Genomic DNA, 14,694 nt, shown 5'->3' on the forward strand with positions numbered 1-14,694 from the left:
AGGCTTTTTAGTGCCCAGTAAGGCATTACTCCAGAGCTCTGCAGAGGGGTGACCAAGTGGTGCCTTCCCAAACACTTACCGGCACAATGGCAAGGACGGTTTTGGCTGGCGTGTGGCGGAAGAGGACATCGATGAAGGAGATCACTTGCAAAGTTTTCCCCAGTCCCATGCTGTGGGCCAGGATACAGCCAAAGCCACTACTGGTCTTAAATCGCTCCAAGGACTCAACCAGGTTATCATACAGGAACCGGATCCCACCAATCTGACAGGGAACAAACACAAACAAATATCTTTGGCTGGCAAAGACCAGGGGTCTAGTTTACTTACTTTGGAACTAGTCAGAATTAAGTAAATGAGCAGACATTATACCAGACAGCTGGTGTGGACGGCTACAGAAGTTTCTCTGAACCCTGACTAGTTAATTGGCTGGTGACGTTCTTCTCAGAGAAAACACAGAAAAGCATTCACCTGGTACAGTGGCCCATCTGAGGCAAGAACCTTGAGTACCAAATTCCTGACTGGGTCCTTCACTTAGGCTTGGTGGCTGACCTTGGCTGCTCACTTCAAGGCAGCCCATTTCACAAGGAGCTATTCTTACTGTTAAGAGTTCTTACGTTGAGTCAACTGCTGACTTCATAGAGCTTTCACTCACTGGTCCTGGTTCCAGGTTCTGGGTCAACACAAACTACTCTGATCCTTCCTATCAGAAAGTCCCTCAGACTTCTGAGTCTCACATCTCTTCCAGAGCCACAATTCCCTAATCAAAGCACTGCTCTCCAGAGAGTATCTCAATCAGTCTTTCAGATCTCACAGAAGGAGGCTCAAGGTTATTCAGCCAAAAGATTAGCACCTTCTACATGATAGGGCATCTCTCAGGCATGTCCCTTCCCATTCATCAGGAATCCTGAAGCATCAACTGCTAGGAGGAAGAATCAGGCCTTTCCAATAGCTGCTCATGGTACCAAACAAGTACTTCACAGGCTGTGATGCGGGTGACGTCCACAGCAAGGAAGCTGAAAGGAGACCAAGAGAAGAGTCCAGATTTGCTGTACCTGATGAGGTTTCACTGCCCGTGCCAACTGCGGGGCCAGGAAGACATTCTCCTCCTCCGGAGGGTGGTTCAAGTTGACAAGGACCCGCCCCAGAGCATCGCGCTGATTTAAGACGTCATTCACATGGGTGCCACCTTTCTCCTCTTCCTCATCCTCCTCACTGACAGACTCACTGCTGTCCACAATGTGCAGAGTGTCCTCCTCTCCAGAGCTCAATTCAATCACCTCTGAGACAGCCAACAAAACAAAACAAAACAAAAATTCAGGAAGCAGAGATAATTTACTGCTCGTTGTTAAAACAGGAGAGCATGGAAACAAAGTTAGAACTTGTTATCACTTGTAAAAATTTTTTATTTCTATTTTTAGCTTCACATTAAGACAAGGGGAAAACTTATATTTACCAAGGAGACTCAGGGAAATTTGTCACAGTCAGAACCCAAACTGAATGAGGAAGGACTGAACAATCTTCTATTCAAAGGTACAGCTAATCTCTCAGGGAGAACATTGGGTCAGGAGGAAGGAGGGGCACCTCTGGCTCAATCTTACCATCTCGACTGCTTTTTTCATCCTCACTGCCACTGCTACTGTCCAAACAAATCACTTCCTGGGTCAAGACCCGAGGAGGCAGTTGGGGTCCATCGCTTGCTCTTAAGACAATTTCTTCTGGGGAAAAAAAGATGGAAGGGAATGTCAAAACCACATTTAGCTCAAACATATTTTCCAAAATGATTTGCCATCCTCCTCCTTTGTTGCTCTCTGGGGGACTATCCCCTGAGGAGACAAGTAGAGGGCATCTCAAAAACCCTAGTCTTCTTCCCAAATTCCCTTTTCTCTACTGGCTCTTACTTCCTAGTATTCACCTGACCACTAGAAAATGCCCTAATCCCTTGGCAAGTTAACATCCAAAGTTATGGATGAAAATCTAAATAACATCAATTTGAGGAGGTACATTTTTATCCATCTTACTTTTCAAATGAGATCCTTCTGATCATGTGCTTCTAAGAAACTGAATGGATTGAAAGGATTCCTGAGAGGCAGATCTTATTCCAGATCTGTCCTTGACCACAGTGTGCACTGAGGGTCTCTTCTCCCTGCAGCGCGGGGCCTTTCCTGCCACCTCCACTGCTTACCGGGAAGGAACTCCAGGGGAACGGTGGGAATGGGGGCTGCGTAATCCTTCCTCTGCTGCTCCAGGCGTTTCCTTCTTTCCAATTCTTCCTGTTGTGCTGCTTTGGTAACTGGCTCCAACTGATCCTCCCGGAGCAGCTTGCTAAACATTTAAATAAGAGAGAGCACTTGGGTTCACTTGAGATTTGGGCAATGTAATGTCAAGATAAAGAGGGAAACCATCATTGCTGGGCTCAGAGAGCTGAGGTGGGAGAAGAAGCCACATCAGTCCCACTACACCCATGAAATGGGCAAGGTAAAAAAATAAATGGGACTTCAAGGCTCAGGTGGTTCTGGGCTAATGTTTTTCATATTATTTAACTTCCTGACAGGTGCCCCTGCTGAATCATCTCTGCACATAACAGATCAAGAGTGAAATAGAGTAATATGTAATTCATAAAGCTGGAAAGCAGTATAAAAAACAGAGTTGTTATATGGGAAAGTAGGATTATGGATGATTCTACATCCTTATTTCCCAAACTTAAAGTAAATTTTCAAGTCATCATTATGTTTAAAAAAAAATGAGGGTAGGAGGAAAAAAATATCATTTATCTCCTTTCAACAGCAAAATTGTCATTGGTAGAAGAAAGGACTATTGGGGATTTGGATAGTTAAGGAAGCTCACATCTGCTGATCTCTTAGCTCAAGGAATAAGCCCTGCTTTGGACCAGACAGCCGTCTTCCAACTGATGTTGAGTTCTAAGAAAATAAGAACTCAACTTCTTTTATCTCCTCTTATTTTGAGACACAAGGAAAAAATAAAGGAAGAAACCAGAGTCCAACCAGAGCATGCTATGGCTGCTTCCCCGGGCCTCCAAAGAGTGGGACACTCCCCAGGGGTGCTCGAGTGCCATCCACTTCAGCCCTGTATCCTCTGACAGCCCAGACCCAGTGGTCCTGAGCTCCATCTTCACTATTAATTGGGGCACACAACTTATACTTTTCTCCTTGGGAAATCGGACTCTCCTGCTCAAACCAGTCCTTTTGCTACTGACAGCCTTCAAACGAAGGTAATACTTCTACTCCCTCTCTTCCCCTCTTACCCAGAGCATAGCTCACCGTATGTTTCTCCTCATGTGGGAGGGCTTCTGAGCTCTCTTCTTTTTGGGGTCCTCGGAGGCAAGGCTCTTGCCTTGGTGGCGCCTAAGCTGCTCTGAAGGCTCAGACTGAGATGAGGTAGTTGAAGTGCACCGCGGTGGCCGCTGCCCATCTTCCCCCAGCTGGGCACGCTCAGTGCCACACATGTCTTCCAGGGATGGGTCTGAAGAGACAAAGGGAAAGAGGTGCCAGGGACCAACCTTTACTGGAAGAAGAAGTGGGTTTTGATGCCAGACCCACCAGGGTTCAAATCTCAACTCAGCAACTTATTAGCTGGTGATTCAATAAAGCAAGTTACATCTCTCTGAACCTCAATGGACCTATCTATAAAATGAGTATAGTAATGTCCACACTGCAGACCTGTTGTGAGGACTAAATAGTGTGCATGCTTAGAACCAGGCCTGGCCCCGAGAGTAGGCTCACAACAAATGATAGCCATCACTCTTGATATAATTTAGCACTACGATCAGAGTGAGGACGTTTCATGGTCTCAGACTACTCAGAAAGGGACAACTGAGTTCCCAATACAGCTCACACTCATTTGTATGACTCTAAGCAAGTCTCACCTGCCAACAGGGAGACCACTCCTCCCTTCAGTGTATTAAAGGGTTCATTCAATTTACCAGCCAGTTAATGAGGGATTACAACATGGCAAGCACTGTCCTAGATGCTTCAAGGAATATTTCTAAATTCCTTCCCTTCAAGGAATTTGTTTTCTAGACATAATAAGGCAAGGTGTGCTAAATACAAGAGGGGCAGGGAAACTGACCTAAAGACCTTCAAAGTTTAAGGTACCATTTTTCAGCCAGAGGTAATTAGCTAAACCAAGAATAATTGTGTTAGGGTCACAGGAATATGAAAGGTACTATTTCATGGGATGATCACACAAGGAATTATATGGGAGGTAAAATGTAAGCGAGAACTTAAAAGATGAACAGAATGTCTAATGGTATTATTGCCTTGGGGACAGGGGAAGAAGGGGAAGAAATTCCTAACAGAGGGAATGTCATTTGTGGTATCAACCGCCTGCTCATGCAGGGGACATGGGTTCATGCCCTGGTCCAGGAAGATCCCACATGCCGCGGAGCGGCTGGGCCCGTGAGCCATGGCTGCTGAGCCTGCGCGTACGGAGCCTGTGCTCCGCAACGGGAGAGGCCGCGACAGTGAGAGGCCCGCGTACTGCAAAAAACAAAACAAAACAAAACAAAAAACACATGTCAGTATGGACTCAAGAAGAACGTGCAACCCTGTAGACTTTGGTAAAGGGAGGCCAGGGCTGCCACAGACCTCAATGAGTGAACCAGTAAGCTGATGTCCCCAAGCTGAAAAAAAGACTTACCATGGGTCATCATCCTATGCACTCAACCACCAAAAAATACCAAAGGGCCGTCTCACCAGTCAGTGGCTGAGACAGGGAATCATGAGTGTCCCAGACATTCTGTTACTGCTCACCTTCCGTGGCTTGGTGTAGCCCCTCCTGGCCCTATTACCAGTCTGTGTTCCCTATGTTCTCTTTCATATTAATGCCAGATTCTAGAACAGTATGGAGTTGGAAACTAATGTTTCCCAAGAGATAACAGAGCATAGGGCTTCAGTATAGACACTGGGGTGTGAACACCAACTCTACCCCTTATTATAACCTTTCTGTTCCTCAATTATAAAAAGGGAATAACAACTGTAGTGTTATTTCTCAGTCTCAGAGGGTTGTGGTGATGATTATATGAGATAGCCTAGATAAAGCACTAAGACAATGCCTGGCACACAGTAAGCATTGTATAAAACAGCTGCTGCTTTTACTATGACTACCACTACTCCAGGTACAAAGAATGGGTTTGGTTTCTTTTTTTCTTTCTTTCCTACAATAACTCTACAAGGTGAGTTTTGCTCCCTTCATTCTAAATATGATAAATGGGGACTTCCCTGGTGGCTCGGTGGTTAAGAATCTGCCTGCCAATACAGGGGACACAGGTTCGAGCCCTGGTCCAGGAAGATCCCACATGCTGTGGAACAACTAAGCCCGTGCACCACAACTACTGAAGTCCGCGTGCCACGACTACTGAAACCCGTGCGCCTAGAAGCCATGCTCCACAAGAGAAGCCACTGCAATGAGAAGCCCACGCACCACAACAAAGACTAGCCCCACTCGCCGCGACTAGAGAAAGCCTGCGTTCAGCAACAAAGACCCAAAGCAGCCAAAAATAAATAAATAAATTTTAAAAATAAATAAATATGATAAACTGAAGCCCTAAAAAGTTAAAAAGACTTGCCTATGGGTATACAGGAAATAAGCAGGAAAACAGGAGCGGACAGTAATGAGAATAAGCTTTGTAGTCAGGCAATCCTGGTGTTGAATCCTGGCTTTGTTACTTTCTAGCTCTATGTTCATGGGTTCAACTTCTCTGAGCCATAGTTCCCACATGTGTAAATGAGGATGTAAATAGCTCTCTCATGGAAAATATTATTCTTTAAACCCTGGTCTGCCAAACTCCATACTCTCACAACCACATTCAACAGTCTGGGAGCACACAAAGCTCTGGAGCTTGGTCAGCCATGCCAGGTAGCAGTATTTATTTGTATGGAGGACTCAAACTTCAATTATATATCCTAATCAAAGATCAGAAATAAGAAAGCAAAGGGAGAAGCAGAAATGACATATGAAAACAGCATTTTGTTGTTACAAAATGAGTGTTTCTTACACACACACACCCCTCCACATTCTAAACCTTTCCACTTGAGACTGCCGCAAATCAGACACTGTTCCCTCTCCCATCCCCTGCTTTTAGTTTAGCCTAACATACATTTGAGCATCTGCTATGTATCAGGCCCTGTGCCAAGGCACAGTGGAATGGTCCACGTAGGGAAACATGTGTATACGTATACAGTGGAATGCCTAATAGCAATAACACTTGGGGAAAGCACACTTAATCTAGCCTTGCCTATCACTGGTTATGGGGGCGCTTCATTGGGAAAGGTGAGACTTGGATTTAATCTAACAGAATGGGTAGGCACCAGCTAGAAAAGGAAGGAAAAAAAGAACATTCTAGACAGACAGAGGAGCATAAGCAAAAGGAATAGAGACTCTAAACAAGGTGGAATGGTTAGGAAAGTACATGCAGTTCAATATTGGCTAAAATGAACTGAGCAAAATAGCAGCACGAGTGGCCTTCCAACCCAACAACCACTTCCCTGTCTCTTCCCAGGAGCCCCTTGTCCAAGGAAAACTCAGGTACAGACCAGAAGTACAGGCCAAGTTTCTTGGATGCTGGCACAGAAGTCAATCCCTGTTCCAGGGAAGACTAATTCCAAGGCCTTTTATTCCTAGCATTCTATATCCCATTGCCTGGTGTTTGGGTAGGGAGGGGAAGCTAATGTGGCCATTGTAAAAACTGTGGGTGGAGGGAGATGGTGGGTGTAGACCTGTGTGCATGCACACACACACACTCACGTGTGAATGCCCAGGTTGATTCACTCCCCTGAAGCAGTAATGGAAGCATCTTCCTTGACTCTTACACGGAGAGACCACTAAAGATTTCAGGTAGATAACCTTTGCTTTTTGAACAGCAAAGGGGAAATGGTCAAGGGAGGCACCAAAGAATGTCCACGACGGGACACTGCAATATCATTAACAAGAGCAAGAGGTTAAAACATCACAATCCCCTCTCCATTACCACTAGGTCCACAGCAGGCATTTTATAAAAAGGCCTCCTAAAGACAGCAGAGTCCAGGGTGGTTAAGTGGCCTTGGCTCATGGACATGTTCCACCTGCTGAGGAGACAAGGTGCCATTGCTCCTGTGTCCAGTCAAACATGAGAACTAAAAGAGAAGCTCCAAAGTAGAACTGCAAGTCTGGCTAGTTGTCTTCCCAAATTCACTACCCTCCTTAAACAGTCCTCTCTCATTTCCATCTGAAGCCCTATAGGAGGAAAGCTCAGCAACTCTTGGTTTTCCTTAGAAACTATCATTCCTTCAGGCCTCCCACTCCTCCAAAGAGCTAATACTTCCATAGCATTGTCATATAGTACTATTGTCACCTTCCTCCTAACTCACAGCCCTGAATTCTTCCCTCCTAATTGGGAGGCCATCAACTTTTTCCTCCCAAAGGAATAGATGGCTAGACAGCAGGCTCAGGGCTGTTGGCACACTTCAACTTGGTGTTTTGCTGGGTCCCTTGACCTGGTTAGCTAATGACCTTTAATGCTCTCCTGGCCTTAAGGCCTTTTGTTTTGTTTCTATTTCACAAGCAAATTTATTGAGTAACCACTTGGAGGAACAGCTGGAGGCAAGGCTACAGAGTAGGCAGAACAGAGTCAGAGTATAGATGGCAGGCCTTGAATGTCGGTCCAAAGGGTTTGAACTTGATCTGCTGGGCAGTGGGAACTTGTTGCCAACTATTGTATTTATTTCTTCTGGTTTCTGCCTTGCAGAGTGGGCTGTTCCTGGGAGGAGGAAGAACAAAACCTGATAGTCTTTGAATGTCACAAATTCACTATCAGACATTCCAACTTGTGAGGCTTGGCTGTGAATTTCTGTCTGGCATGGGTTGAATGTAGCCAAGCACAGTAGTAATTTTTAAATGATCAAACAGTATATACAATTCTCATGCACACTGAGTTCAGACACAGATTTCCCCTTTCCTTTATATACAGGATACAGGTCTAAATCAGCTCCTTACCACCTAGTATTCTTTGAATGAATCCTTAGCTTCTGTGTTCAACAACTACTATTTGCTTGTTAAAGGGGCTTTAGTTTACGGATGTGCTAATATTTAAAATTTGTTGTCATGTAAGTCAGTGTTTTACAAGTGCTTAATTACTGCTTCATAATGCTTATTGTGAAGTTTCTGGTTTCTACATAACATTATAATACACACCACATCTTAACTATTCTTAATAATACAACTGTTATTTCCCTAAGTCAAAATATAACTTTTCACTGTGCTTTTTTGTACCTTCTGAATATTGAACCATGTGAATTTACAACCTAACCGAAATAATTAATTTAACTTTCAAAAAATAGCCCACTCCAAAATTCTAGAGTATAATCCACCAAAAGTCACTGAGGAAAAAAGATTAAAGATTCAACAAGGAGGGAGAGACATGTGCTTTGACAAAGGAAAATTAGTGTCTGCATGGTTTAAAAGTCAGTGACTACTACCACCCAAGTTCAGGATCATGGAGTCAGACCTGGTAGCATGTACCTCTGAACTTTCTCATGCAAGCCAGCTGTGAGCAGTGATCACCAGAGTTATATAAACACCAATGAACACTTATATAAGCTTCTCAGGAACAAGTTATGAACACCATCACAACAAATATGATAGTCAAATGAGTAGCTTTGAAAAAAAAAAATCTACATTTCACTCATTAGGGGTATAAGGTACCAACACTTCCAGGGCCCTTTCTCCAGCTATTCCATTTCTTCTTCCTCCTCAATCTCATCTATATAAACAAAGATCAGTGGATTCCAAGTCTTACCATGTACCTACTGACGTGATGTGGCAGAATATGTGCACCACAACCTATGATGTATGTGTGTCAAAACACTGAACCTGGGCTTCCCTGGTGGTGCAGTGGTTGAGAGTCCGCCTGCCAATGCAGGGCACACGGGTTCGTGCCCCGGTCCGGGAAGATCCCACATGCCGCGGAGCGGCTGGGCCCGTGAGCCATGGCCGCTGAGCCTGCGCGTCCGGAGCCTGTGCTCTGCAACGGGAGAGGCCACAGCAGTGAGAGGCCCGCATACCGCAAAATAAATAAATAAATAAATAGAATAAAATAAAATAAAACACTGAACCTGAACCTGAACACACCTTGATATCTCATTCCCAGTTTGCAAAAATACAGGGAACAAAGGACTATGTTAAACTTGATAAACAAGACCATAGGGATACAATCAGCAAAGTCTAGAAATGTGCGAAACTACAGAACAAGTGAATCCTTTTCTTCTATAAACAAGTTGCAAGGAGAGAAAGAAAACGAAAAAGAGATAGGTTATATCTTAGCTGTACTTAAAAAGCTTATATGTTAAAGAGATTTAAAAGACAAATCAACTAAATGTAGATCTAGTAGGGATTTTAATAAATTAACAGTAAAAATATTTTTTAAAGATAATCAGGGATTATCTGTATATTTTATGATATAAGGAATTACTGATTTTAAAAAATTTGGTATGATAAAGGTATGGTGTTTGTTTCATTTTGTTTGTGTGTTTGTTTTTTTAGGGACTTTATATATTAGAGAACAGATTAAATACACTCTGAAGTTTTTACAGATAAAATCTTACAAGGAACTAGTACTTCCAAATAACCCAAGATTGTGGGGGAACAGATGAAACAAGACTAGCCCTGTATTTATAATGACTGAAAAGAGTACTGGGAACACAAGGTTCATTTTACATTTTTTAAAACTATGTCTCTATTTTTTTTTTTTTTTTTTTTTTTGTGGTACCTTGGGCTCTCACTGTTGTGGCCTCTCCCGTTGCGGAGCACAGGCTCCGGACGCGCAGGCTCAGAGGCCATGGCTCACGGGCCCAGCCGCTCCACGGCATGTGGGATCTTCCCAGACTGGGGCATGAACCTGTGTCCCCTGCATCGGCAGGCGGACTCTCAACCACTGAGCCACCAGGGAAGCCCCTCTATTTTTTTTATTATGTTTGAGATTTTCCAGAACAAAAAATTTACAGTTTTTTTAACTTTAGAAGTTTTAATGGAAAATAAAATGTAACAGGCACTAACCTCTAAACTATTTAGGTCTCAACTTTTCCACATTTGTTAATATACATTTATTTTATACTGGTAATCAATGAATACACATCATTTTGTGTTCTACTTTTAATCACTTGTTTTATATATAAATATTTCTTTGATATAGTCCACATGTCATTTTAATGGCAAGCTAACAGCATATCACAAAATATTTTGTCATTCCCCTGCAGCTGAGCATTTGGGCTGTTTTTTATTTTTCATTCACATCTATACTGGCATAAGCACCCTTGTACAAATTATTTTTCCTTTTGATTTCCATATCTGTGGTATAATCCACTACAGCTGGGGAAATGAGCAAAGAGTATTAATGTTCAGGGATTGGCAAGCTTTTTCTATAAAGGGTCAGAGAGTAAATACTTTAGATTTTGTGGGCCATAAGGTCTCTGTTGCAACTACTCAACTTTGCTGTTGTAGCTCAAAAGCAACCATACATAAACAAATGAGTGAATGAGTGCAGCTCTGTTCCAGTAAAACTTTATTTACAAAAACAGGCAGAAACAATCCTGAAAACGAACAAAGTTGGAGGACTCACAATTCCTGATTTCAAAACTTGCAACAAAGCTACAGTAATCAAAACAGTATGATACTGGCATAAATAGAGATATATAGACCAATGCTATAGAATAGAGCTCAGAAATAAACTCTCACATATATGGCCAAAATGATTTTCAACAAAACTGCCAATACCATTCTACAGGAAAAGGGCAGTTACTTTGCCAAATGGTACCAGGAAGCTGGATATCCACATGCAGAAAAATGAAACTGGACCCTTACCATATACAAAAATTAACTCAAAATGGATCAAAGACCTAACTGTAAAGCCTAAAACTACGAGACTCTTAGAAGAAAAACATAGAGGGAAAACTTCATGACATTGGATTTGGCAATGATTTCTTAGATATGACACCAAAGGCATAGGCAATAAAAGAGAAAAAAACAAACAAACTGGACTTCATGAAAACTTTAAAATTTTGCACATCAAAAGACACTACGAACAGGGCTTCCCTGGTGGCGCAGTAGTTAAGAATCCGCCTGCCAGGTTCGAGCCTTGGTCCGGGAAAATCCCACATGCCACGGAGCAATTAAGCCCATGTGCCACAACTACTGAGCCTGCACTCTAGAGCCTGCAAGCCACATCTACTGAAGGCCGTGCACCTAGAGCCCGTGCTCTGCAACAAAAGAAGCCACTGCAATGAGAAGCCCGTGCAGCACAACGAAGAGTAGCCCCAACTCGCTGCAACTAGAGAAAGCCTGCGCAGCATGAAGACCCAATGCAGCCAAAATTAAATAAATTTAAAAAAAAAGATACTATGAACAGAGTGAAATGGCAACACACAGAATTTGCAAATAATATATTTATTAAGGGATTAATACCCAGAACATAAAGAGATCTCCTAAAACTCAATAACAAAAGAAAAAACTGATTAAAAAATGGGCAAAGGATATGAACAGTCATTTCCCCAAAGAAGATATACAAATGGCCAAAAAGCACATGACAAGATGTTCGGCATCACTAATCATTAGTGAAATGTAAATCAAAACTACAGTAACATACCATCTCACACCCATTAGGATAGCTACTGTTAAAAAAACAAGTGTTAGCAAAGATGCAGAGAAATTGGAACCCTTATGTACTGTTGGTGGGAATGTAAAATGGTACAGCTCCTGTGGAAAACAGTATGGCAATTCCTCAAAAAATTAAACATAGAATTACCATATGATCTAGCCATTCCATTTCTAGATATACACTCAAAAGAACTGAAAGTCGGGTCTCAAAGAAATATTTATACATTCACGTTCTCAGCAGCCCAAGTATCCATGGACAGAGGAAAGGACAAGCAAAATGTGATATATACATACAATGGAATATTATTCAGCCTTACAAAAGGAAGGAAATTCTGACACATGCTACCACATGGATAAATCAGGACATTATGTTAAGTGAAATAAGCCAGTCACAAAAAGACAAATACTATATGACTCCACTTATATGAGGTACTTACAGTAGTTAAAATCATAAAGACTGAATGTAGAATTGTGGTTCTCAAGTTTCCCAAGGGCTGGGGGGAGAAGGGAATGGGGAGTAATTGTTTAATGGGTACAGAGTTTCAGAATGGGATGATGAAAACATTTTGGTGATAGACAGTGGTGATGGTTGCAACAACAATGTGAATGTACTTAATGCCACAGTACTGTACACTTAAAAATAGGTAAAATGCTAAATTTTATGTTACATATATTTTACCACACACGCAGAGTTGACTTAGTTATTATGCTAAGTTAAAGTTAGACACAAAAGGCCGCATATTGTGTGATTCCATTTACAGAAATGCACAGAACAGGTACATCTATATAGACAGAAAGTAGGACAGTGGTTGCCAAGGGCTGAGGGAGAGGATAATAGGAGTGTCTGCTTACAGGTAACAGGGTTTCTTTTTGGGGTGGTGAGGATGTTCTGATATTAGAAAGTGGAGATGGTTGCACAACCTTGTGAATATACTAAAAACCACTGAATTGTATACTTTAAAGTGGTGAATTATATCTCAAAAACACACACACACACACTTTTTTTTTTTAATGTTGGCTTGGTGCTTCTGCTTCCAGCTAAGATGGAATAGCTTGAGGCAAGCCAAAGGTGGCACCAAGAACAGCTAGGAATATGTTAGCAAATTTAAACAAACAAACAACAACAACAACAAAACTCTTTTGAAGGCATTGAAGAGATGCTGAGACAACCAGGAGTTGAAGGGACAAGATTCCAGAGGCAGAGAATGCTGCACAACCATGAAAAAGAATGAAATCTTGCCATTTTTTGCAACATGGATCGACCTGGCGGGTATAAGTGAAATAAGTCAGAGAAAAACAAATACCATATTTTACTTGTATGTGGAATCTAAAAAACAAAACAAAGGAACAAACAAAATGAAACAGAAATAGACTCATAGATACAGAGAACAAACTGGTGGTTGTCAGAGGGGTATGGGGAGACAGAGTAAATAGGCGAAGGGGATTAAGAGGTACAAACTTCCAGCTATAAAATAAATAAGTCATGGGGATGTAATGTACACATAGGGAATATAGTCAATAATATTGTAACAATTTTGTATGGTGATGGATGGTAGCTGGTCTCATTGTGGTGAGGGGCACCTGGAACTCTCACGTACCACTGACAGGAGTGTGAAGAGGTACAGTCATGTTGGAAAACATTTTGGCAGTTTCTTATTAAGTTAAACATACACCTACCATATGACCCAGTAATTCACTTATTGATATTTTATCTAAAAGAAATGAAAACAGGGACTTCCCGGTGGTCCAGCGGTAAAGGATCCACCTTCCAATGCAGGGGACACGGATTCGATCCCTGGCTGGGGAACTAAGACCCCACATGCCGCGGGGCAACTAAGCCCACATACCACAACTACTGAGCTTGCGTGCCTCAACGAGAGAGCGCTCTGGACCCTGTGCACCACAACTACAGAGCTCACGTGCCCTGGAGCCTGCACACCACAACTAGAGAGAAGCCTGCATGCCACAAGAGAGAAGCCCGTGCATGGCGACGAAGACCTGATGCAGCCAAAAAAATAAAATAAATAAAAATAAAATAAATGAAAACATATCTCTAATTTTTTTAAAAAATCAACTTTACAGGAATGTTCAAAGCAGGTTCATTCATAAGATTAAATGTCCATCAACAGATAAATGTATAAACAAGGGGTAATATATTCATGCAATTGGAATACTACTCAGCAATAAAAAGGAACAAACTATGATCATATGCAACAATACATATGAATCTCACAGACATTATGCTGAGCAAGAGGCCAAAGACAAAAGAATATGTATTGTATAATTCCATTTATATAAAATTCTAGAACAGGCAAAGCTAACCTATAATGACAGAAATCAGTTCAGTGGTTGCCTGGAAAATTGACCACAAACGGGCATGAGAGAACTTTCTGCAAAAATGGATATTTTTCTGGATCTTGATTAGGGTGATGATAACATGGGTACATACATTTGTGAACAATCATCGACCTGCACAGGTAAAAAATGTGAACTTTACTTTATGTAAATTATATAATAAAGTTGATTTTTAAAAATTGTGTGATATTGCTAGGTTATTCTTAAAGAGAAATTCATAGCCTTAAATTAATGTCAAAAAGTAACAGAGAGTGGTCCAGAGGTTAAGACTCCACGCTCCCAATATAGGGGGCACAGGTTCAATCCCTGTTCGGGGAACTAAGATCCCGTATGCGGGCAAAGGGCAGCAAAAAAACAAAAGCAAAAACAACAGAGAGTGAAAATCAATGATGTAAATAAATTTTCTTTTCAAAAAATTAGAAAAAGAACAGGAAACTAAACCCAAAGAAAGTAGTAGGAAGAAAACAATAAAAAGCAGGGGAAAACGTACTTTAAAGAGCAAAAGCAAAACCAAAAGTTGATTCTTTGAAGCGTAAATGCTACATCCACAGAGAGCCTTACCACCACTGCCACAACCAACACACTGGCTAAAATAGGCCCTTCCTCCCAACCCCTGGGGCTTATTCCCTTTCTTTATTATTTCCAAGGTTCTTATCAAGATCTGAAGTTATTTTAGGAACTTGATCCAACACTTAC

The 14,694-nt window shown here is 41.9% G+C and overlaps 1 protein-coding gene across 7 annotated transcripts in view; it reads right to left on the bottom strand.

The window, feature by feature from the left end:
• RAD54L2 (RAD54 like 2) overlaps nucleotides 1-14,694 on the bottom strand; it is an 87,311-nt gene that overhangs the window by 21,247 nt on the left and 51,370 nt on the right. For all 7 annotated transcript variants that reach the window (XM_082638639.1, XM_082638640.1, XM_082638642.1 and 4 more), the window contains 5 exons: nucleotides 3,279-3,480; nucleotides 2,183-2,322; nucleotides 1,599-1,715; nucleotides 1,053-1,279; nucleotides 80-262 (listed from right to left, as the gene is read on the bottom strand). In XM_082638639.1, the coding sequence (XP_082494765.1) occupies nucleotides 80-262; nucleotides 1,053-1,279; nucleotides 1,599-1,715; nucleotides 2,183-2,322; nucleotides 3,279-3,480 (869 nt within the window). The remainder of the gene's footprint in view (nucleotides 1-79; nucleotides 263-1,052; nucleotides 1,280-1,598; nucleotides 1,716-2,182; nucleotides 2,323-3,278; nucleotides 3,481-14,694) is intronic.

The sequence above is a fragment of the Mesoplodon mirus genome (genome assembly GCF_964341445.2).
Source record: "Mesoplodon mirus genome assembly, chromosome: 12".
In the NCBI taxonomy this organism is placed as follows: domain Eukaryota; kingdom Metazoa; phylum Chordata; class Mammalia; order Artiodactyla; family Ziphiidae; genus Mesoplodon; species Mesoplodon mirus.